Raw genomic sequence first — 24,785 nt, forward strand, 5'->3', positions numbered from 1 at the left:
TATATATATATATATATATATATAAAGCAATAACAGATTGAAATCATCAAATGAAACATAAATGGAAGCAATGAAAACATAGTTTTAAGCATTTTATTCTCTGTCATCCACCTATGTCAGTAAAAGCACTATCTGTAATTTAGATACAGCTATAGACTTCCTTGAATTTGATATTTAAATGTTTAAAAATGTGTTTTACATGATTGTTTTTGTAAAGCATTTTTGAAATCCACATCCTATAGTTTTATCACAGCTGCTAAAATATAGTCTCCCCCCAAAAGGATTCAGAATTGACCATATCTAGGCATACACTTTCCTGAGAAGCTAGAGTTCATCCATTTATTCATTCAAAATGTACTGATTGAATACAAATTCTAAGACATTCTGCTTGGTTCAGGGCATGGGAAGCCAAATATAACATGGCACTTGAGTGGGGGTATAGCTCACTGTTAGAGCTCTTTTCTAGCATTCACAGGCTCTGGGTTCCATCTCCATCACACCCAAAATAAAAGAACAAGAGAGAAAAAAAAAGAGGTGTTGGGAGGTGCTCTCATCCTACTTGTCCTATGGCAGAGATTTCTCGGGGAACAAACACACCATTACACAATTTGTACAATAATAGAAAAATGCAAGAAATGGCTACATTTGAGCTGTGTTTTGAAGCACAGGTAATAGATCACTAGATGAAGAGAATTAAGGTCACAGAACAAAGGCACCAAACATAAGTTTTGAAAGTAGAAGAAACCTGGTGTACAGAGCTGATACAGATAAGACCAGATAATTTATACAAAGGAGTTTAAAATTGTGTCCTGAAAGCTATTAAGATCTTTTCAAAGATGATTTTGCAAAATAGATATCAGATACATGGTTTTAAAAAGAATGCTCTGGAAGCAATGTAGATGGTGATTGGAGATGATGATTAGAAAGACAGAGACAAAGGGCTGGAACACCTTGGCAAGTTGGGATAGAAAATCCAGTGAGAATTGCTATGAGAGGCACCTAAAGAAAACATTTCATCAGAACTCCTACACAAAAATGAAGTGCTGCAGTATCACAACATAATATTTACCACTCATGATATCATTTTGAAAGACCAGGAAATCATAATTTCTTGAACTTTTTTCCAGTTTTATATTTTTTAAAGACCACTAACCAAAAGCCATCAATCCTAAGAACACTCTTTTCCCTGTGATATCTATTTATATTATACTTTTATTCTAAGTTACTACAAATATGCTCTATTTCTAATGTATGTAATTATTTCATGTCAATAGCCTCATGGGTCTCAATAGAACCAGAATTGTCAGGTGTAAATTTTTTTTTAAAAGAAAACTAAAAATGTTGAATCATTTAGCAAAACAATCTAAAAAGCTTTTGAGTCTCTGAAAATGTATGTCCTATTGTCACCCAAAGTCAGGCCAACAAATAAAATTGCAACGACCACTTTTACTTTTGTAGATTCTCTTTCTCTGCCCAAGATCTATATTGCAATCTTCTGTGAAGGCGTATCAACTCAAGGAATTTACTTTTGAGATTTTAAAATGAAAAATAGCATCAATTATTCTTCTGATGACACTCCACAGTTTCCACATCTCTGCCAGGTGGCAGTGAGAATGGTTTGAAAAGAGTACTTGGCTGATGGCACCAAACGGAGGGAGTAGACAGGGGTGGTGTTTTATCAACACAGCATGATAGTGGGAAGTGTGCTCTACATAAAAGGGATTTTATACAATGTTTCTCATTAAATATGAAAAACACACAATTAGGTCCTCAAGATGACAATTCAAAACACAATTTAAACCCAATTTGAATTAAGGATATCGAGTTATAAACTCCAAAAGAATATGCTAGTTATAAAAATGGCAATTCTCTGATGTTTGTTAAGACAGATGACTATGAAATACATATTTATGTCCTCTCTAAAACCTGAAAACATTAGACAAATTTCTTGTAACTATACTGCAATAACCTACTTGCTTACTATGTCAAGTGATTATACCTTATTGCTTTAGCTATAAGACGAAATGAGATGGAGCAGAGTGATGCAGTTCAGTATTTAATCAACACTTACACATTAAAAAACAATATCTCTATGAGAAAAGTATGTTGTGTGATTTCCAGAGAAGTAGACCTGATCTATAAAAAGGTCAATTAAGATTAGAGGTCTAGGCCAGTTCACTTGAAACTGTGTTTTGAGAATTTAAATACAATGCACAGCAAATTAGATTTGATTTCTGTGAAATTATGCTTTGATACTGAATTCAGCCCAAGCTGGCTTCAATCAAAGTCACGAGACAGCTCTGTTATGCTAATGCTTGCTGGTGAGAGTGAGTGGGTGATATGGAAATCAGATGGCTGAACAGGAGTAGGAAGCATAGGCCATGCATGAGGTGGGCTTTCAGATGAGGGGAGGGGGACCTTAAAGGTTAATCGCATCATGTTCAAGTTGTTTCTACAGGAAAATATGACTTTGTATGGCAGGCATTAACATGGAGATAGTCATGCAGCAGTTAGGTACATTAATATGTGATACAGGGTGATTACAGGCACACTCAGCTGCTCCCTTTCTTTGGGTGCAATTTCATGCCTGAATGAATAAACTTTTGATTCAATAGTAATAAACATTTTGAACTTCCTGACAAACTGGAGTAGAAAATATTTTTTGCTATTTAATATAATTTACTTATTAAATGCTAATATATTCTGCAAACATTTAAAAAGCAATCTCTTTGATCTTTTGCTTGAGTCAAAGACTTGCTCAGTCACAAACTGTGCAATACAATGAAAATAATTAACATTAATTGAGTGCTTATTAAGTGCTAGGGACTATGTTAAACCATTTACAGGCATTATTTCATTTAAAATTTGAAAACCTGATGTCTTAATGATTACCATTATGATATAAAGGCCAGTAAACTGAACTTTATAAAGGGTACACAATTTTCTTAAGGTTAAAGTCTTAGACTGGAAGATAGGTTTACTTTACATTCGTTCATTTCAATGTCGTAGTTGGACCTATTAAACACTGAACTGCTAGTTTTATTTGTTTTACTTCAAATTATAATCTGATTAACTGAGAATTTTTCATGTCTAGTATCAAATAATTGAGTAAGAACTTTAGGCTACAATTTCCAATAAGGTATAATATTTTAAAAATCATAACATGTTTTTCTTGAATAGCTGTTTTTATTATTTAAAGGAGCATAAAACCCATAATCTTTTTCTTCCTATACTAACTCTAAGTACAGCCTTTCTTAAATACACTTTCTTTCAAATCACTCTTGATTCAAAACCCTACAGTGCTTTTCATTACATGGCAATAAAAACCTACAATGCATATCATTGCAAGGCTTGCAAATCATTCCCTCCCAAGATTTTATCATCCTGACACTCATTTGTCCCCAGACTACTTCCAGAATTTCAGTAGACCAGTCTTCTCTCCATCACTCACATATATATTGGCTTTTCTTGTGCTTAACCAATCTTGATATCTATTATCTTTTGATTCACCTTGTCAACAAGGATTAACCTGAACACACCCTGACCTTGTACTTGCCCTTTGTTCCTTCCAATTTCAGGTACATGCCCTTGCTTGCATTGTCTCTCTCTTTTTTTCCTCTATTTTCCCCCATTTACATATCTTACTCAGATCAGTAGTACATTCTTATTGGTGTGAAGTGTTGTTTACCACCTTGCACTGAAATGTTGTCTTTACTTGGCCTAGAAAAGCTCCTAAGAGTGAATTTCTAAGTAAAGGGCATGGATTAGGAAATTTTTTAAAATGGATAGCAAATATTCAATTTTTTTCCATCTCATTGTACTCAAAGCTTCTGACATTTTTTCACCAATACTATTGGTAATAATTTGGATGGAGGGAAATGACAGAAAATGTTGGAAAAAAAATTCTAACCAATTTGAACATGACTATATAACTATAAACAAGTAGCTACCATCCCAGAGGAACAAAAGTATATAGACAAAAATAGGCATTTTATAGCAATCAGACCTAGAAGTCCTGGCAAAATGTTAGTAGGCAGAAGTCATTTCATTACAATGCAGTGTACTCTAGAAATAAGAGATAAATGTTTATTCAATCTAAAAACAGAAGAGTTTGACTTCTAATTGATAAGTGATTGTTTTGAACTTATTTAATTTTATTAATTTTTTACTATTTAACATTCACTTGAGTCCATATCATTTCTTTTAATATTGGAAATGCATACATAATGTCATAAAATATTTGATTTGAAGCATATTAATACATAATTCATCTCAGAGGAAAGAATGCATTTGTAATGGAAAATATAAATTAGAAATATAGGATTTAAGGTAATCACTTTTATAAAGCCCATTTAATCACATTTTATTCATTTGTCACTATTTCCAAGGAATATAAATGATCAAATTGCTAAGTTACTTACTTTTCCAATTAATTGTTTTTCTTACTGAGTCCATAGCAATAACTCTTCTAGATGAGTGAATTGTTTCTTTTCTAATGAGTAATTGTAGCTAATATTAAAATTCTTATTCCATGCTAAAAATACCAATATCTATACCTTTTCTTTTGACAATAATATAATTTGTATAAACATAAACAGATATGTATTTTTATGACATCTTTTTTTGGGGGGTGGTGGTGATACCAGAGATTGAACTCAGGGGCACTCAACCATTTAGCCACATCCCCAGCCTAATTTTGTATTTTATTAGAAACAGAGTCTTACTGAGTTGTTTAACATCTCACCGTTGCTGATGCAGGCTTTGAACTTGCAGTCCTCCTGTCTCAGCCTCCAGAGCTACTCGGATTACAGGTGTGCACCCCCATGCCTGGCCCACCCCCCAATATACACACTTTTCTGATATCCAAATGAAGATGGAAAAGTACTATATAGTTTACTGGTTTCATAAATTTGAAAAAGTGAAGTAAATGGTTAAAGAGAATAGAATGATCACAATGAATGAGATTCCTTAGAATCTTCATCTATTCAGACTTCACATCCTGCTCTTCACCTATCAGAGGTCACATACATAGGAGCATCCATTCCTTGTGTGAATAATGATGCTGCTGTCATTTAATATTACTCTGTGCATTTCTTACTTCCTCCTATGGAATTTGTTGACTATGGGAGGACTACAATTTTGGAGGGTTCATATAATACTTGAAACCCCAAAACCACTCTCAATTATTCCAAATCTGATGACCAAAGTAGGACTTCTTAATTGCATTGTAGAGCAACTGTAAAAGCAATTCTAAGAGAAGCTAAAGGAAGGAAAGAGGGAGAAAGGGAAGGGACAGAGGGAGAAAGGGAGGAAGGATAGAATTTGATTATTTTTTATTGATTAAACAGTTAAGAGGAAGGGTAAGAGGTTGTTCTTCACAGAGAGAAAAACACATGTTTTATGTTAGAAATATAAAATTCTTCCAATGGCACCAAGGGTCCATTAACCTCACCTCCTTCTTTGTCACCACCGGCAATCTAGATCATTCTACATTTTTAGTCAGCATGTTAAACAAAAGGATCATATTAGTGAAACCATGTATTTTTCCATATTAATTGTCTTTCCTTGTTTTACAAAGCCTTCTATAATCCTATGATGGTATTAAATATTTCTACATTGCAATATTTTTTTCCATCTCATTATACTCAAAGCTTCTGACACTTTTCCACCAGTGATACTGTTGGTCATAATTCGTATAAGTAGTACACTAACTTCATTGTATAACTCAGGTATGTTTATAGAAATTTTAAGCTTTATTATATCTTGGATTACCAAAGTAGATTTAATTTTGATTGTAGGTAATTACAGGAACTCATACTTGATTCAACATACAAGTTGCATAGAACATCTGAACTATAAAAAAATCTATACATTGAAAACATTCTAGAAACATCTATAAACATTTTAAGAAATTTTGAACTTCTAAGTATCACTTCCCCATATTTTCTGTTTTTTATCAGAATAATTTTTTTTCACTCTTTAGGGAACTCTTGATTTGCAAATGAAATACTATTAATTTTAGAACTAATTGTTTATCAAGACAATATTCACATAATTCAGAAAAGGATGATCATATTTTTGACCAGCAAATAGAGAATATTTTAAAAGTTTGTTAAAAAATATCAAGGTCCTATGCTGCTAAACTGGGGAAATAAGATTTCTTATATTGGGGGTAGAAGGGGTCATAACTGTGCAAGTGAGGAGGGGAAAACTATAGCCTAAAAAATGGCTCTTCAAGTAAATGGTGAGACAAGACATCCACTTTCAGTCACTTAACCTGTCAACTTGCCAGAACTGTCACATCAGCATTCCAGGAAAACCAGGAAGGCTGATCACATCCCATTATCTCATTTTTTAAAGAAAGATTGCATGAAGATGCCAATCAGAAAAAGGGAAAAGGAAAAATTTTTTGCAACCCAGGAACCAATGTACTGATGCTGAAGGGTTGCTTAGTTAACGGAATTTTAATATGCAACTGCAATGTTTCTTAATAACATTAATTACACGCTTAGTAAGGCACCATCCTAACTCATTAGTGCCTTCTTTTTGTTGTATTTTATCTCCTACTAGCAGAATGAGGAATATGTGATTGGCCTGTTACCATTAATGTTGCTTAATCTTTTTATGGCACTATTTAAAGCTGCTTGCATAAACATTTTCTAGGCAAGTATTACCTATGTATGCATATGTGTGTATCAATTAACTGTGCCAACATTTGGCATGCCCCTACCACATGTAAGTGTTATGCTAGAGCTAGAAGCAGCAGAAAGATTAATACAACAACATATTTGCAGATAAAGAACGAATCATTTTGTAGGATAGAAGAAAATAGCATCACCAATAAATCTTGGAAGCAATATTTGCCAGATAGCCTAATGTGCATTCAGATATATTTTAACTCAAAATTTAATTTAATTTGCTAGTTTATATATTTTTAATGAATATAATTATGTACTAGTCCCTTGAGTAACCTTTAATATGTTTAAGTACGTAGTGCAGTAATTTAAATGTCATGCATGTAAGACTTAGGTGTAATACATATCACAATATATTTTATAGGATATGAAAACATACATATCATAGTGTTACTTGCTGTCTACAAATTACAATAACATATAAAAATGAAACTTTTGACCTTTTTTAAAGGCATGACTCAGATGTTCATGTGTTTTATTCTGTCTATATCCAGTGAAATCTCTTAATTCTCATCTCATTGGACAGTTTCAGGCCACAGAATTTACATTATTACAATATTCAAAACTTATAGTACTTTAGGTACCAAGTTAAAATATTTAGTTTCTATTTTAATCCTATGTGGAGAGATTCTAAAATTAATGAGATTTAAACTTTTTGATGTTTGGTTTAAGATAATGTAGTCAATATATTTTGCTCTATTTTCCTCTAGTTATTATAAGAAAAGAAATGAATAATATGGAAAAGCTACTGTAAGCCAAAACAACAAACTGTATGGTATCCCTGCCAAACAGGTTCAAGTCGGGAGGAGAAAGAGGAAGCAAGGTGAACATCAGCATAAACAGCCTCCATTCTCTATCACTAGTCATGTCACTATAATTTCCTGTCACATTGCAAAAGCTAGTCATTTGATCCTTTAATCATGATTTTGAAAATAAGAGACATGACTACATAGAAAACCAGCTAAAATTTAGAAGAAAGGAAGGTGAACTTAAAGAAAGAAAAAGCCAAGAGTCCTGTGGTGGGCAGAATTCTAAGGTGACCCACGTGACTTCCGCTTGCTGGAGTTACCCTCATGATCATGTTATGTTACAAAAGAGATTCTGAAGATATAACTGAGAGTACAAATCAGTTGACCCGAAGACAGGAAGATGAGTCAGTTGGGTCTAACTTAATCCTATGAGATTTTTAAATAAGTAGATTTTCTCTAGTACCAAAAGGGAAGCAATACAAAATTAACACATAAGAATTCAAGAAACCATTGCCAACTTTGAAGGCCCTGTAAGCCATATAGGAAGGCTGAAGAGTGACCTCTCAAAACTGTGGGTGACACTGACTTGCAGCCAAGGAATTGGGGTCTTCAGTCTACAACTGCGAGGAACTTAAGTCTGCCATCAACACAAACAAAATTTGAAGTGCTTTTTTTTCGGAGAGTTTCTACAGAAGAGCCTAACTGGGTATATATTTTGATTTTCACCTGTTGAGACCCTAAACAGAACCCCCCCCCCCCGCTTTTACCTGTCTGTTCTTTGTATCTATAGAATTTTGACTTAATTAATGGATGTTGTTTTATTTTTTATTTTTAAAGAGAGAGCGAGAGCGAGCAAGCAAGAGAGAATCTTTAATATTTGTTTTTTAGTTTTTTCTGCGGACACAACATCTTTGTTTGTATGTGGTGCTGAGGATTGAACCCGGGCCGCACGCATGCCAAGCGAGCGCGCTACCACTTGAGCCACATCCCCAGCCCTGGATGTTGTTTTAAATAGCTCAGTTTGTGACGATTTTCTCTCAGTAATAGAAAACTACCATGCCTGAAAGCCATCTTCATTATGAACAAAGGAATATAAAGGGAAGATGAGGAGGTAGTTTCATGTGGGAAAGCAGAGAGCTCAAAACCTAACAAAGATTATTGTTTATCAGCAGAGTCAATAAAACACTAAGAAGAAATTGATTTTATTTTTTCATAAAGGAACCAATCTAGATGCTCTTCAATAGATGAATGGATAAAGAAACTGTGGTATATGTACACAATAGAATATTACTATAAAAGAAAATAAAATTATGTATTTGCACATAAATGGATGGAGTTGTAGAATATCATGCTAAGCGAAGTAAGCCAATCCCCCAAAACTAAAGGCCAAATGTTTTCTTTGATAAGTGGATGCTAATCCATAATGGGGAGTTGGGCACGGGATGCGTGGAGGAACTCTGGATTGGGCAAAGGCAGGGAAGAGAGAGGAGGGAGCATGAAGATTTGAAGAAATGATGGAGTGAGACTGACATCGTTATACTAGGTCATGATTGCATCAATGGTGTGACCCTACTTCATGTACAACCAGAGAAGCATTCTGCTGTCATATATAACTGACTAGAACAAATACGCTTAAAAATTAAGAAAAAAAAAAAGAGAGATTTAAGATTGCATTCCAAGCAAGGGCTAGCAAATGACCCTCATACTTTCCTCTTTCTCTTCTCTAAACATGCAAACTGTAGTCTTCTGCACTCAACTAGATAATTACCAGATAAGGATTCAATATGATCTATGCAAAACAAAATAAATATATATATTACTGAACTACTTATTTAATTAAAGAGAAAAAAGGAAAAATAATTAATCCAAGAGAAATGACCAGTACCTTCTAGGAATTATCAAAGAAACACAGACATACTTTAAATAGTTGACCATATTTTAAAGGAAAGTACATACAATGAAGTTTTTCTTCTACAAAAGCAACAAACAAATTCATAAAAGGGGTAAATGGATTAAGTGACACATGAGATAAATTATTTTAGTAAGAAATAAATTATTTTAGTAAGAAGAAATATGTGATGATTATAATTTAAAAAGGAAGGTGAAAACTGACATTAAAATTCACACATATGAAATAAAATTCTTACCTTTGAAATTATTACAGCATAGTCATTAAACATGGAATGTAAACATAGGAAAGACAATAAACAAAGTATGTCTGAAGAAAGTAAGTGAAAGAAAAATATTCAAAGATAAAACAGAAGGAAACATCCTTGCAGGATTAACTTAATTATGATCCTATAGATTTGGGGAGCTTTTGGTGTCCCAGGAATATCTGATGAAGGTTGATTATCATCAACATGTAATCCAGAAAATATATATGGAAGAAGGGATCACATGGGTATTCATATGTAAAGAGATATCCCAACCAAGAGGGAATTGTTGTGGAAGTACCTTTCAATTCCAAAAAAAAGAGAATATGTCATCCAGTTTTGAGAAACAAAAAGAAAGAAAGAAAGAAATATGTGATTCAATAATTCTTACCTAACCTTCCCTATAGAGACAATGGACAGATGCTGTCAAGCACATAAGGCTAAAACTGGCCCAGCAGAAGTAATCTAAAATTGTTTTTCACTTTAAAAATAAGAATTAGTTTAAGATATCTTGAACATTTCACATAGTGGAAACTCTATTAGAATATGCATTTTTACCCATAATTTTGTAAAAATATATGGGGCGATGAAAAACATGATATTTATTTAGTAATAGTTAATCAGGACTCTGTATAAAGTAGCTAATTAGTGCCAGGTGCAAGAAACATCAAGAACTTGAAGGAAAGAAAAGATTACCCCAGGTTATGAGGTACAGTTTGTCCAACAAAGAAAGAATGAAAGGAATAAAATTCTAGGTCTCCTTCCAAAACACACTCAGAACACCTTTTACAAATAATACATCTTAGCATGCTGCATAATAACCATGTTTTTTTTTGACTTGAAAGTAACTGTAATTTTTCCACTTCTAATATAAATTACATTTAGCACATTATAGTTTCCAAATTTCAAGGTAGGGTGGGATATGAAGGTGTCAAAAATATCTGTCACCTTGTTCCTTAGTAATAACTGATTTATAATTTGTCTTGAATTATTATTTTATTCACTCATTTTATTGTTGTTGTTGTATTTCTTGGTGGCCTCACGAATAAAATATGTTAGAACATGCTATTCCAAAACTGCCTCAACTCATAAAATAGATCTTTCTAAAATGAGAATATGTTTACTTTTGTGCTTAAGCAGTTAAAACATTGAAAAACTATGTCCCTATAGATGTCTGTTTTGACTAGTGGCAGATTCTATAAAATCATAATCGAAAAATGTGGAATTTTGCCAAGAACATGATTTTTTCAATATTTATGAATTCTTCTGTGACCAATTATATTCTACTATCAAAAGAACATACTTTTATGTCACTGAATTGGGAAAAAAGTTTTTTCATAAAGTTGTGTACTGTCAGTTTGTTTGTGATATTTCAAACATGTTTCACCTGATATGCTCAGCTTTTGGTCTCTCTACTTGAGGCAATCAGCAGATAGCATATGGTGTACAAGATATAAAATGAGGCAGGGCTCAGCGTCACAAGTAAGGCAGCTGGTCGATTTGACAGTTCTTTTCCAAATTACTCATCATGTTTTGAGTTGCTGCTAGGAAAAAATGTGTTGCCCATCTCCAAAATAGATGTTCTTTTTTATTTTTAAGCTTGGGAAAGGCTTCCAATAGGAAAATAAGACAGATGGGTATAGGAAGCAAGATATTTATCCTTATTTAGACCATGTTTTTTTCTTGTCAGTTCCTTCATTGGAAGAGTTTTCCACATAAACAAAAGAACATTTCAACATTCTTAGTTAACTATGCATTTGTGCTTTTCTTATAAGGAATGTCTTTGAAATAGTAAAAATGGCTTTTTAATTGTCAAAGTGGCATTGGTCTAGAATTTTGGAAACCAATAAATACAGAGGTTGAATTAAAGGGCTCTTTAGGAGATGTTGGTAACATTACAGATGAATAATGCAATCTGGAAAATACTGGTTTCCATTGGCAAGTGTATAATGGACTGATTTCAGCAATTTTTTTCCACATTGGGGATTCTCGTAATCAAGTTTTATAGAATCTCCAAAGTAGAGTCTGGAAGGTGTTTGTGGATTGCACTAAGTTGCAAATTCTTTAACTCATAAGAGTCATCCATTTGAACAAACTCCCAGTTGGGGTTTTTAAAAGATTTCTAAGTGGGACATTCCATAGACCATCAGGAAGTTTCATCTAGTGTAATGCCATGATGATTTTCTGAATTTGTAAGAATTCCAGAATCTGCAATGATTTCTAATTTTCTTTGGAAAGTTTGCCCTCACAGCATTTTCTCTAAGCTTTATGTGCTGGGTACAATTTTTTTCACCAAACATATTGGAATTAAAAACTAGCTTCTGTTCGCAGTCTATGGTGTCTACAGAATATTCTTACTACCACCTGAAAGTTTAAAAACTTTCTTCTGAGTCCACTAACAATAAAAGTTCAAATACCTATAGTTCCTAAACTTAAATTGATGTAAGAATTTGATAGAAAAAAACAGACTAATTTCCCAATTATCAGTCTCTATTTTAGTAATTCAATAAAAATGTATCTAAAATTCAGTTTCCAAAATTAATAGTAGTTGTCAAGTATAAAGTATAGTTCTTGATATTTCTGAAAACTGTTATAAGTCATTCGAGATAGATTTATGAAATGACAGACTTTCCCGAGTAAAATGCAATGTGTCAAGAAGCTATTCTTTATTTCCAGTCTAATGGGAATTTAAGAATCATTTCAAACAAGAATAAAAAATGGAAATAACTTTTAAAAGGACTTGTAGGTGACAGATAAATCCCTATACTCTGTGTACATCACATTGTTTTCATCAATGTACTGTTTTCTTTGCTTAAATGTTTAAAATACATAAAAAAATTATTAAAATATTGTTTTATGTTCTGGAAATGTTTGATATTAACTGGTAACAATATAGCAGACTCAGGATTTGCTGTATAAAATCTATAATTTATATGTGATATTTTTCTATTCATTTGAAGTCATGATCTTATAATTAAAATTGATGCCTAAGCCTAATCAAATTGAATTTTGAGGTACTTATTGCCAACCTTTCAATTGACAAATTTTCACTTTTAATCATGTATCTTTATATATTTATTATAAAATCCATAAGTTTAATATTTTAAAATAATTTCTAATTAAAGTTGTAAATTTATATTGCTTAGTTATCAAGAATTCCAAAAAAGTTCAAATTGCTTTAATCCTTGTCAATTAATGTTATATTTACATTTACTCTCATTCATTCCTTAAATTTGTTATATATAAATGATTCTGCTTTTGCTTTTGTTTTGTTGGACTGTTTTGAGATTTGATCTCACTAGTCTTGTCAAGCTGGCCTTGAACTTATAATCCTCCTGCCTCAAGTCTCCCCAAATAGCTACTATTTTAGACATGTACCACCACACCTGACTTGTATAAATCTCTTCACTTATATTTTATTATACAACAAGAATAAATAATGAAATACTTTCTTGGATACATAAATAAGTCTGTCCCTGGACCAGAAAACGTTTTCACAGATGCTGAGACAAGGAAATCGGAGAGAATGGTCATGGAGCCTGCCGTCAGCTTGTTCTCTGTCTTTCTCTGTTATCTGAATTTTCCCTTTCTCTTCCATATTTTAGATACTATTCCATTGACAACCAAGTTATCATTCATAGAATTTCTTTAAAATACAAGAAAATGAAGATTAAATATTATAACAATATAGTCCACAATTTTCAAATAACATGAATGTTCCTAGAAAAAAAATAGTCTGGTACTTTATTTTTCAAATACCTTTAAGTCATAACCATATTTCAATTATCAAAATGCAAAATAATGTCTCAGAAACAAGGAATACATTAGCCAGTATTGGCATATAGAACACTTTTCAAATACATAATCAATTATAAGCTCAATCCAGTCTTGCAGCAACTTTGATAAGTCAATATTATTTTGTTCGTTTTATAGAAGAGATGATGAAAGTTTCAGTTATTCAAGAGCTAACATAAGAAAGAACTGATCAGAAATGGCATATCAGAAATTCAGATTGGGACACCAAAGTTCTATTTACGGTATTTGCTATTAATGAAACAACATACTATGTGATAATAAAGTCTGTGACTGTTTCAAAGAAAGGTAGGGGGAGGGTTATGAATTTGGATCAATATATATCAATGTGAGCAATATAAAGTTATTATATTAAGGAAAGTTTTAAAGCTAGCTGGAAAAATTAAAAAATTCCTAAAAACGAAAAAAATTTGTTATTTCTTAGTATATTAATGAAGCAATATGTAGAATTGATCCATTCATTCATTCAGCCATGTACACATCTATCTGTTAATTTACTTATCACACAATTACCAATATTTCGTTTATTTAAATGTATTTCTTGGGTTAAACTAAACTTCAAATCTGACACAAAAAGATTAGTAAATCAATGAATTTGAAAATATTTTATCAACCACATGCTCATGAATAATTACTACCTAAATTTCTGCAAGCGTAAGCTCTTACTTCAATTTTGCAAAGCCAAATGAAGAATAAGATATGTTAAAAACACAAACATTAACTTTTCATGCCAAAAACCACTGCTCTCTTTTCCCTTATACACTAAGGGTCACAATCTATTCACAATAAGTTAAAGCATTCTACTTAATTTTGTTTATATATAGGCATGCAGATAACAGGTGTGTAGCAGGTAAAAATACTCCTAAAGAACTGGGAGTCTGTGTAGGTTAAAATAAAATAAGTGATGAAAGTAATAGAATTGCTTAATTGATCTTATAAAATCTTATAATCTTTTGTCTTAACCAATACCAAGCATAAATAGTAATTGATTCTTTTATACATACAAGGAAAGGAAAGAATTCTATTTTGCTGCTTAAGAAAAGTTAGCATTTTATACCATAAATCATTCATTTATACATTTATATGAAAACTGACACCTACACAATGCTTTGCAGCAAAAGTCGTTACAAAAAAATGGTTTTTCAAAGTGACAAAAAAGTCAGAAGAATTTCTATAGTAGACAGTCCCTCCAGTAATACTTGAATATGGGTGAATAATAATATTTCTGTCAAATTCTACTATGCATGAATTATGAAGCATTGTAAAAAGCCATGCTAAATGGATAAAAGGATGGCTACTTACCAACAGGGCGAGCTGTAGACATTACAATGGTGTGGTGAGAACATAAAAAAGAAATTTAAAAAAAAAGAAAGAAAAAAAATTATCAGAATGCATGATCATGATGTGTAATGTTACAGTTAAGTATGGACAATAGAGTGATTTCTAGTCTCATAATCTATGAACAAGGATGTCTGAGTTTGAAAAAAACTGAAAGTTTATAAATATGATCCCAAGAAAAATATCATTTTGGCTCTCAGGACTAATGATCAGCAACTTTTATTATTTCAGGTAGTTTCATCACCATTACTTACTACAGTTATTAGGTCAAAGACCTTGAGTTCAACAGCCAAGTGCTATCCCAAAGTTAAGAACCTGCTGAATATAACCATTCAAGTCACAGACTAGCAAATGTCATGTCAATAAAAGAAAGCCTCACTGTCTGATTTAAATAGCAATTGGATTTTAAGCATGGTTAGTCAGAACCATTACAAGGACTACAGAAAAGCCCCTGACGCTGCTTTTCAGTCAGTAATAAGTTAAGATCACATCACTTTTCATCCGTGGACAGGGTGGATGAAAATATAACAAATAGGTTGGAACATCCTTAGAGATTTCAACTCAGTAGCTCCCTAACTACTGTTAAGCTTTTTTCTTCTTTTGGCAGAGGCCAAGAAACAATGACTGACAAGTTGATTCTTGTTCACACTGTGAATGGCTTTCAAACTGATGCGCCAACAAATTATTATTTTTTTTATTATATCATAACTTTCAATCACTAAAATCAGTAGTAATAGGCTTCCCTTGTTATTAATGCACAAAAATTGTAAGAGAGATACATTGGCTTAATAACATTTTCTTTAAACAGAATAATGTCAAATCTGTTAAGATAGTAAACCATTTTATATAAAATAGAGGTGAATATTTTAAAACATGCTGTCCCATTATCCAGAGAAGAAGAAATATATTTAGCGGCATTTGAACTTTATGAAATCTTACATTGAAAAATATAAGCTTTTTCAACAAAATTCCTTTCACTTATATCCAAATGGATATAGCCCTCCTGCATAATAACATGTCTCTAGAACAATGTAAGTATTTTGCTGCTAATCACTTTGGGCAAGGTAAGATAGATGCAGCATTAAAAGAATATTTGTATATTCAAAACAGATCCATCATAATACTTAGCCTTGAGTAATCTCTAAAATAAAGTATAATACTTATGTGCATTATAACACATATACTACATATGTATAGTTGCCTCTATATAGTCTTTTATAGAAATGGTATTTATGAGAGGCAACAGAAAGAAAAATAAGCTGACAGTAGTAGCAGTGTTAACATTCTGGCTTAGACAAACTCTTAGGTCTCATAGCATAAGGTCAGTTTGCTACATGAAAAGAAAAACTGAAGTTACCCTGAAGTATTTTTCCTTTTTCTTTTTCTTTGTAAGGGGGTATGGAGCAGAACACAAAAATATCCAGAGTAAGACAACAGACTAATATAAAGTCATGCTTCATTCTAACTGGTGATATTTCTCCTAATTTTGTCAATGTCTAGTAGAAAAGGAACTTTTCCTTTCATCTTTCAATTTACTATTTTAATTGCCACCTCAAGCTGGATTTCAGATATGTTTCTTTAAGGAATGAAAAGATATTTTTTTAAGATCTTTTTTTAAAATTTTTAGTTGCAGATGGACACAATACCTTTGTTTTATTTACTTATGCAGGGCAGAGGATCAAATTCAGTGCCCCACATATGTGAGACAAGCACTCTACCACTGACCCACAACCCTAGCCCTGAAAAGGTATTTTGAATCTATAATATTAAAGAGAGAAAAAGAAGAAACCATGATAAAAAAATCATGTTCAAATAAATAAAACATCTCTTTTTCATTGCAGTCTAGAATAACTCCAAAAAACTTAAGGCTTCATTGCCTTAGAGGAAATGTAATTTTTACAACGAGATCTTTATTTATGCAAAGCCAACGAAGCAATTGAAAAATAGAGGAAAATTATGTTTCCAAATATGCAGTTTGTATGAAGTCATTTTTAAGCCATTTTAAAAAATGCTCCTAGATAATGAGATATTTGATTAGACTGTATATGCTAGGGGATATGTTGTTGACTAACTTTGTTTCTTACTAATTTTACATTTGCCAAGTCAGCAAAGGGAGTTATTTTGATGGTAATCTCCATTTTACTCCACTTTATTTTTGTCATGTTTCTGAAATGAAAAACAACTGAAGAGATCTGTTTCAGATATTGATTGTAAAACTGCCTTAAATATTCACCAGTTGGCTAAAATGAACATAATGATACAATTTTAGTAGAAACATCATAATAAAACTTCTGTATTGCAAAGAAAATTATTCATGTGAAAAAAATCAGCAGGTGGATGTTTTCAAAATCAGCAAATTAAACTAAACTGTGTCCCTGCATTAAATGGACATGGCCTCTTGGGTCAGTTGACCCTGTTCTAATAAAACAATCCAGAGAAAGGTTGAACATCTCATTTATGTGCATAGAAAAAGCGCAGGAAAAAAAATGTTGTAGACAATTTTTTTCCTTATTAACCTCTTAGCTTGAGAAATCCCAACTGCTTTTCCTAATGGTAAAAATGTTGTTAAATAATATTTTACTCTACATTACATTGTATTATGGAGAGTTGTTTTTCCTTTAACATGATTTTGAGGTTTCAGTTTTAGATGAGTAATAAATTCATACACACACAACAAACATTCTAATTCATCTACAAGCTCCAGATTAGAGGAGAAACTATTTAAGGGTTTCTGATTTAAAAAAAAAAAATTTAGAACTAAACAATGCTTTCTACTTGTAAGTTAGTTTCAGACATCCACGCAAGTGGAGCATGCTTTGTTAAATAAAATGTTAAACCTGAAACTTCAACAAATTATAAAAACAATTAGGTGGGAAAGACCTTTAAGCAAACAGAACACTTCATGTCTCATTCATCCAAGCATTGAACTATAAAAGGAACCCTGCTGCTTTTACAAACAAACAACTCCTTACATTTTCACACCACTTGTTTAGTCAGCAAATATTTTTTGAATAGAACATTTCTAGTGGGTTGTTTATTTTTTTCCCCATTCACTTCAGAAACACACACACACAAACACAAACTTTGGAGATAATTTGTTTTGCGAAGATAAATTTTGTTTTTTGTGAACAGCTTCCTATTTAAAAACAATCATATATAAAATCATCTACAGAATGTGTAGGTTAAATAAAGAGTTTTCATTTTTTTGCATGATTTATTAGATTTTGATCAGATATAATGAGTATATAATTTGGTTCATATATGATCACAGTCCTTTATGATCTGTTACCTGTAAGAAGTGAAAATATTTTTAAGTAGCTTTATTGATTTTGTCTAAATGTATTTTTCATCTAAGAAAACACTAGATTGTGTGCAGGAGAAAGCACTGGATCAGGTGAAAAAGGAATGGAGCAATGGAGAAGTGCAAAAGCACTGTATTTTCAAGGTATGCAGAATGCCTGTCTCCCAGGAGACAACTGGAGTCAAATGAGTTTTGTGTGATTTGAAGCTTACATTGCAAGTTTGGCAAAAATCTTTTTTCTTACAAGATGGAGGAGCAACCTCAGTATCTCTGATGCATTTGTTATACCTCCAAACTCCTCCAAACCCTTCTGCTCATCTTACAAAAATTTCTGAGGGCAAAGCTGCATATGGGTAGAAGTACAACTAAATAGGTTGAGAGGAATCTGACAGGTGTGAATGAACACTTGCAGCCAACAGGAAAATAAATGAGAGGAGGAGGAAGGAAGGATGAGAGGAGGAGGCACAAGTAGTGTGAAAGAAAGGTTTGAGAATGAACAGGAGAAGAGCTTTCCCGTGTGTTTAGATCCCTATGAAAGTGAATAGTGTGGTGATAATGTCTGTTTGGAGAAGCTAAGTGTTCACTGTCAAGACTTCACTTAGTACCTGGGACATATTTTACCTCTTGGGAACAACTTGCTCCACCAGGAAGCCAGTTGATTCATTATAGTTTGCTGTGGGCTTAGTAATGCTTTCCTTCAAGTGTAAGCAATTCCAGTAAATCTATAAATGAACATTATTTCATGATTAAGAAAGTGTGCAAATGAACATTATTCCATGATTAAGAAAGTGTGCAATGCTTATAAATGAAAAAGAGCAACTACTGCAATTACTTAAGCCAATGAATTTCACATATCACTCTCTAAATCAGATTATCAGGAAGCTGGAGCTTTTCCATTACCCTTTGTTCACCTTTGGAAGTATGATTAGTTTTTTATTCAGATTGCTTTTTTGAATGCTAAAATAAAAAAGAATTTCTAAACAATATTCTACTAGTATAAAGTGACAAACTGGTGAACAGAAAACAGGAGTACTTTTGAAACAGATGCCATTTAAAAGCATAAGTAGTTGAGACCAAATGACTGGTTTATATCCTTTCTAAGATTAACTTTTAGGCCAGAAACTGTCAACTTTCATCCGTGTTCTATTTTATTAAATAAAAATGAATGCCTTTAGATGATCATTATTTGCACCCAAATTTAGAAATAATTTTATTTCAATTAATGATAGAGAGGGCATGCAATGTAGACATCTAATGTAATAATAAAAGTAGAATTTATCATTTTGCTTGTGAGTTCACTTACCAAAAATAAAATATTAGTCTTCCGATTCAGTTATATCTGACACCTTAAGTCTCTTACCTCGGACAGTGAGGGTAGCGGAGGCTTCCACTTTTCCCACCCGATTCTCAGCAATACACATATAGGTACCTTCATCTGTACTCAAGGCCTTCTTAATTCTCAGAGTGTAATCATCTTTGATGTCATACCTGTGTGAAATAGGAGCTGGCCTTATTAAATAGCACTGGTTGATAGAAAACAACATTAAGTATTCATCTTCATTTTTTTCTTTTTATGCTATATTGTACCTAAAGCCAAACACACACACATTATTTAGTCATAAAAGTACAATCATTCACATTATGGTTTTACTAAAAAGATCATTAATTTCACACCTGATCTCTAGTTGCTTATCAGTCATTTATGTTTTGATGTTTATAACTTATGTACATATATGTACAATACATATGTATATACAACATTTATACTTGTGTATAACTCTTGCTACTTTAAAACTCTCAAAGGCACCTTTCTTTGGTAGTTCTTCACTAGAAAGGAAAATTGTACAAATTTCAGTTTCTCGGTCAGTTATATTTTATTATTTTGTAAGTAACATTGTATTCAATTATCTAATCTATTTTTTAGGTAGTGCATGACACTGGCTTGTTGGTAAATTGAAAAAAAAATGGGTATTACTTTTAAAAATGAAGAGGGGTCATAATTTCTTTTAAGTTAACCACAGGAACTGTTAAAATATTAAGACTTGAAATGGTTTTTAGAAATGTAAATCCTCAGCTCAATCATATGCATTCATTGTCTGGCTTCCATTTTTAAAATCTGTACACTAACAGATTGGTTCAAAAATTTTAAAATTTTAACATGAATTTGTGTGAGGCAAGTTGCATAAAACACACACTTCTTAGATTCTAAAAAATTTAAATTGCATAAACAATGTAACAAAGCCATTCGCTTTCTACTCTTTTCATATCTGATCTTTACTCATGATTTTCACTATTTTTTTCAACTCATAATTTTGCAGTAGCTTTTGCTAAGTCACATTGTCTCTCTTTCTCATACATTCCACAATTGGATTCATGTTTCCAAAATATTATTTTAATTGATTCTGTCTGCTAGAAACTAGCTGTGATATTTTATTGTTTTTAGGAAAAAAGCAAAATATTTTAGGCTAGCATTTAAAGCTATCATAATTGGATATATTGAACTTCTACCTTTAGCTAAGAGAACAACAGCTTAACTTTATTAGAGGTTAAAATAAACACTAATAATAGCTCTATTTTATTGACTTTGGCATGACAAAATGCAAAATCTACGTACCATTTATGCCAAATAAACCTAAATACTCATGCTGCTCTATTCTTTAATTATGGTGTTTAGTCTTCTCTGCATATTTTGCCTTACAGTTTTGTTTATTTACTATGTCACAAGTCGTTAGAAAAGACTCATGCGCTGGTCTTATTTAAAGTGTTATATAGGAATACCAGGAAATTACAATCAGTCATTCTTTGAAACTCATTGATACATGAATGATTCTGCATGTACACTGTTATTGTTGTCCATTATGATCAAGGCTTGTCTGTTTCACTCAGTATGATGTCCATACTCCCAAACATTGCATTGATATTTAACATCCAGTAGCATGACCAAGGGATTGAGACCACAGACTAAGTAGCAAAATGCCAGATTTTAATCATGGACTTGACCTTTTTCTATGGTTGTCATAGTGGACAAAATACTTAAATCTCTGGGTCACAATATCCTCATTAACTAAATTGCACTAATATCTGTCTCAATGAGTAAGGGCTTTAAATGGTGTATGAAATATAAAGTACTTCAAACTGGAACAGTGAATTCACACTTTATGTCAGGTGGTTAGTATACCTATCCAGAGATCAAGAAATACCAATTGAAAACATAGTAAAGACCTTCCTTGCTTCCTGCTAATTTGAAGTCCAACTAACTATGAATGACTTCAAGGCTGGTAATTTGCCATACTTTCCTATTAGGGCTTTTGTATGTTCTATGTTTGTAGTTAAGGACAAATACTAACCTCAGATACATAAAAGAGACATAATACAGAGAAACCTTTTCTGATTGATTTTGTCAATAAAAATATAACAACAATGATTTTGATGATGGCTTCAGAAAATTTGTTGGTGATAAAATGTCCAGGAAAAACAATCCTCCTACAATTATCCAATGTTCTGCATGACATGTTTCAATATTTAAACAATGAATAAAAACAATGTATTTTGCAGGCATTTCCAATTCACATAAAAACAAAAACACCTGCATTCCTGACTATAGTTTTGCTATTGGTTGTTAGTGTGTTTTTCAGGAAGTCTCTTTGCTGTTCTATAGCTGAGTTTTCTCAAAAAGTTTTAAAAGAGGGGGTCAATGTGATGATCTGTAAGGTCTTTTCTAGATCAAAAAGCATGTGGAACCACAATTCTAAGTTAATATAAGATACTTGCACATTATCTTCTTGAGAAAAACAATTGTATTATTGCCTCACAGTATAAAAAGATACAATTGTACACATTGTTCAGAGTACTCTCAAAGCTATCTTCTGAACCTGGAGTCCTCATTTCATGGATGAGGAAATTGATAGTTCAGTTAAATGACTTGTCCAATGTCCTTTAGTTACTAGAGAGAAAAGCCAGAATTCCAACCCTGACTCTGAGCATTCCATTATTCCCATTCCATGTGTACCTGTTCCCTGTGGATTTTTAATTTTTAATTTCTTTTAACTTCTCTAGAAAAGCATAAAATATTTACTATGTTACCATGTGAGGTTTTGATACATGTATACATTTAAAGCAGGTTAAATACATTTAGCTCTCTGAAGAATGCACTACATAAATATTTCTTAAAGTCATCATTTAATTTATAAATGCAGACAGAAGACATGTTAAGACATAACTAAAAGTATAATATCACATTCAAAAAATATTTAGTTATAGTTTTTGACAAAATTTTATTTCATATGAGAGAAATTCACTACACAGGTACAGCATGAAAGATAAATACAACTTGGAATCTCTTGGCTTACTAAGAAAAAGGCTACCTTCAAAATATAGAAAATACATTGAAACCTAAAATAACTCTGTAATCTGACTTTCTGAGATATCACCCCTCCTTTTTTTTTTTTTTTCTGGTACCAGAGATTGAACCCAGGGACTCTTAACCACTGAGTCACATTCCAAACTTCCTCCACCCCCCACCATTTTTTATTTTGAGACAGAATCTTGCCAAGTTGCTTACAGCCTTGCTAAATTGCAGAAAGTGCTCCTCAAATTTGCAATCCCCCTGCCTTAGTTTTCTGAGTTGCTGGGATTTCACCTGTGTTCTATCATGCCAGGCTGAGATTTTTAAAATTGTTTTAAGGAGGATGAAAACAAGAATAAGAATACAAACACTGAGTTTGCTATTTTAAAGTTAGTTTTTATTTCTTTATGAAATGTATTATGATCAGAGACACAAGTTAATGTGTATTCTCTGCTACAATAACAATTCCCCTTGAGAAATATTAAAAATAAAATATTGCTTGGGATGAATACAACATATTAATCTTGGCTAATAAAAAATCTATATTTCAAAGATATTGTGTTTTTACAGGCAAATATTCTAATATTGTAGAACAGGTTTTCAGACACAGATTGTAAAGAAGGAGGAGGAGAAGGAGGAGGAAGAGGAGAAGGAGGAGGAGGAGAAGGAAAAAGAGGAGGAGGAGGAGGAGGGGGAGGATCTGGTAGTATGAAGATATTTGTTATAAAATTTACAGATGAAGAGAACTTATGCACCCACGTATGGAAACCATTCCTGAAAGACAGGAAGATTTTGGAGTTGAAAGAAGTTTGGGAGTAATTATTTATTTGTTTGTTTATGGTACTACATTAAACCAGTGGTACTTTACCACTGAACTATATCCCCAGTGCCTCAGTCTGGCTGGGCACAAAATCACGAGCCACTCAAGCAGGAACAAAACTTTATTTTTGAAAAAGCTGCCAATACTCCGTACGCGCCGGCAAGCCAAAACCGGTCCACCCACGTGCGCAGGTCTACCAGAAGGGGGGGGGGCGGACCTCCCCCGGAATTCCCTTCTACTATCCTTCCCCAACCAATGGGAACTCTCCAGGAGTCCTGTAACATGAGTCCCGTAGCAGGCCAAGGTGAACAGCAGGAGTCCAATTTCCATATTAATGTAAATCTTAACATAATCATATCATCTCAATGGCTAGCTGGCGTCACCTTACAACCGAAAGTGCCATGCATCATATTATTTGCTTGTGGCTCCTAGCATCTGCCCCCTTCTGTTTAATTAAGCAACAGGCAATGTGGCTAGGGACCGTGCCTGTTAGGTATGTCCAATTCAATATATGGTTCTTACCCGTCATCGGAAAACTGACCTCTAGGCGTCAGCCTCCTGTCTTAGGTTGATACCACTGTAACTGAATCATACCCGTCACTGACTACCGGTCCAGTATATAGCCATACCTGTGGATAGGCCTATGCACCAGTGGGGGGGTGAGGTTCTTTGCCTCACCTCTGTTGGCCCCCAAATTTGGACCATCACTAGTAGAAGGGAGGAGGATACAGAAATGCCACGATATCAAGTCAATAGACGGCTCTTTAGGAAAAATTGCATCACTGGTGACACTACAGCAAAGATACGCCAGCACTACCATAATTCGCTGCATCAACAGATAGAGCACAATGCATACAAGTGATACATAGTCCAGGCAAGTTTTGTAAGCAGTTCAAAGTGGAGGAATCTATCAATATGTCCATTTCCTCCCAAAATAAATCGACTCAGTGATTGAGCATTACTTGTTGAGTTATTATTCATTGATGCATCAGTTTATACAGTTTGTTGTGATAATTATTGAAGAAGTTGTAGTTTGGTTTCATCTTTGTCTTCACCGGCACTGGGATGAAAATAGGGATTGACAATGATGTTAAGAAAAGAGAAAAAAAAATGTAACATTTCAACAGGTATTAAGAAAACAATTTTTAGAACAATTTACATTATCCTGAACAGAATTATTAAATATAATGAAAAGGAAAGGTGAAAGTAAACAAACAGATCTGTTAACCTGCTTATTTGTACACATATTAAAACAGTCTTCAACAGCTGTTTACTCAAATTAAATTAAACCATTAAAATCACGTGAATAATAAAAAAAATTTGGGATCCATATTTTTATGAGCGCTCCTCATATATGATATATGGACATACGCACATACAGACATACAACACAAAAAAGAAATGTGCACACGTAACATACAACATATAAGACAATAGTAAAGTCATTGTAGATTACCTAGGTGAAATCTCCATAGCAATGTTTAAAAACTCCATAGTCAAAAAATAAAACTGATCAGAAAAACATTAATTTATGTCTGTATGAGCTCAAAAATAAAATGGAACTTTATGAT

General features: G+C 32.7%; 1 protein-coding gene across 1 annotated transcript in view; it reads right to left on the reverse strand.

Moving 5' to 3' along the window:
* ROBO2 (roundabout guidance receptor 2) overlaps window positions 1-24,785 on the reverse strand; it is a gene marked incomplete at its 3' end in the record, with an annotated part of 571,084 nt that overhangs the window by 102,734 nt on the left and 443,565 nt on the right. The window contains exons 6-7 of the mRNA XM_081301980.1: window positions 19,410-19,537; window positions 14,713-14,724 (exon numbers count right to left, since the gene is read on the reverse strand). Of these exons, the coding sequence (XP_081158106.1) occupies window positions 14,713-14,724; window positions 19,410-19,537 (140 nt within the window). The remainder of the gene's footprint in view (window positions 1-14,712; window positions 14,725-19,409; window positions 19,538-24,785) is intronic.

Source organism: Spermophilus citellus (assembly GCF_964194105.1).
Source record: "Spermophilus citellus genome assembly, chromosome: 7".
Taxonomy (NCBI): domain Eukaryota; kingdom Metazoa; phylum Chordata; class Mammalia; order Rodentia; family Sciuridae; genus Spermophilus; species Spermophilus citellus.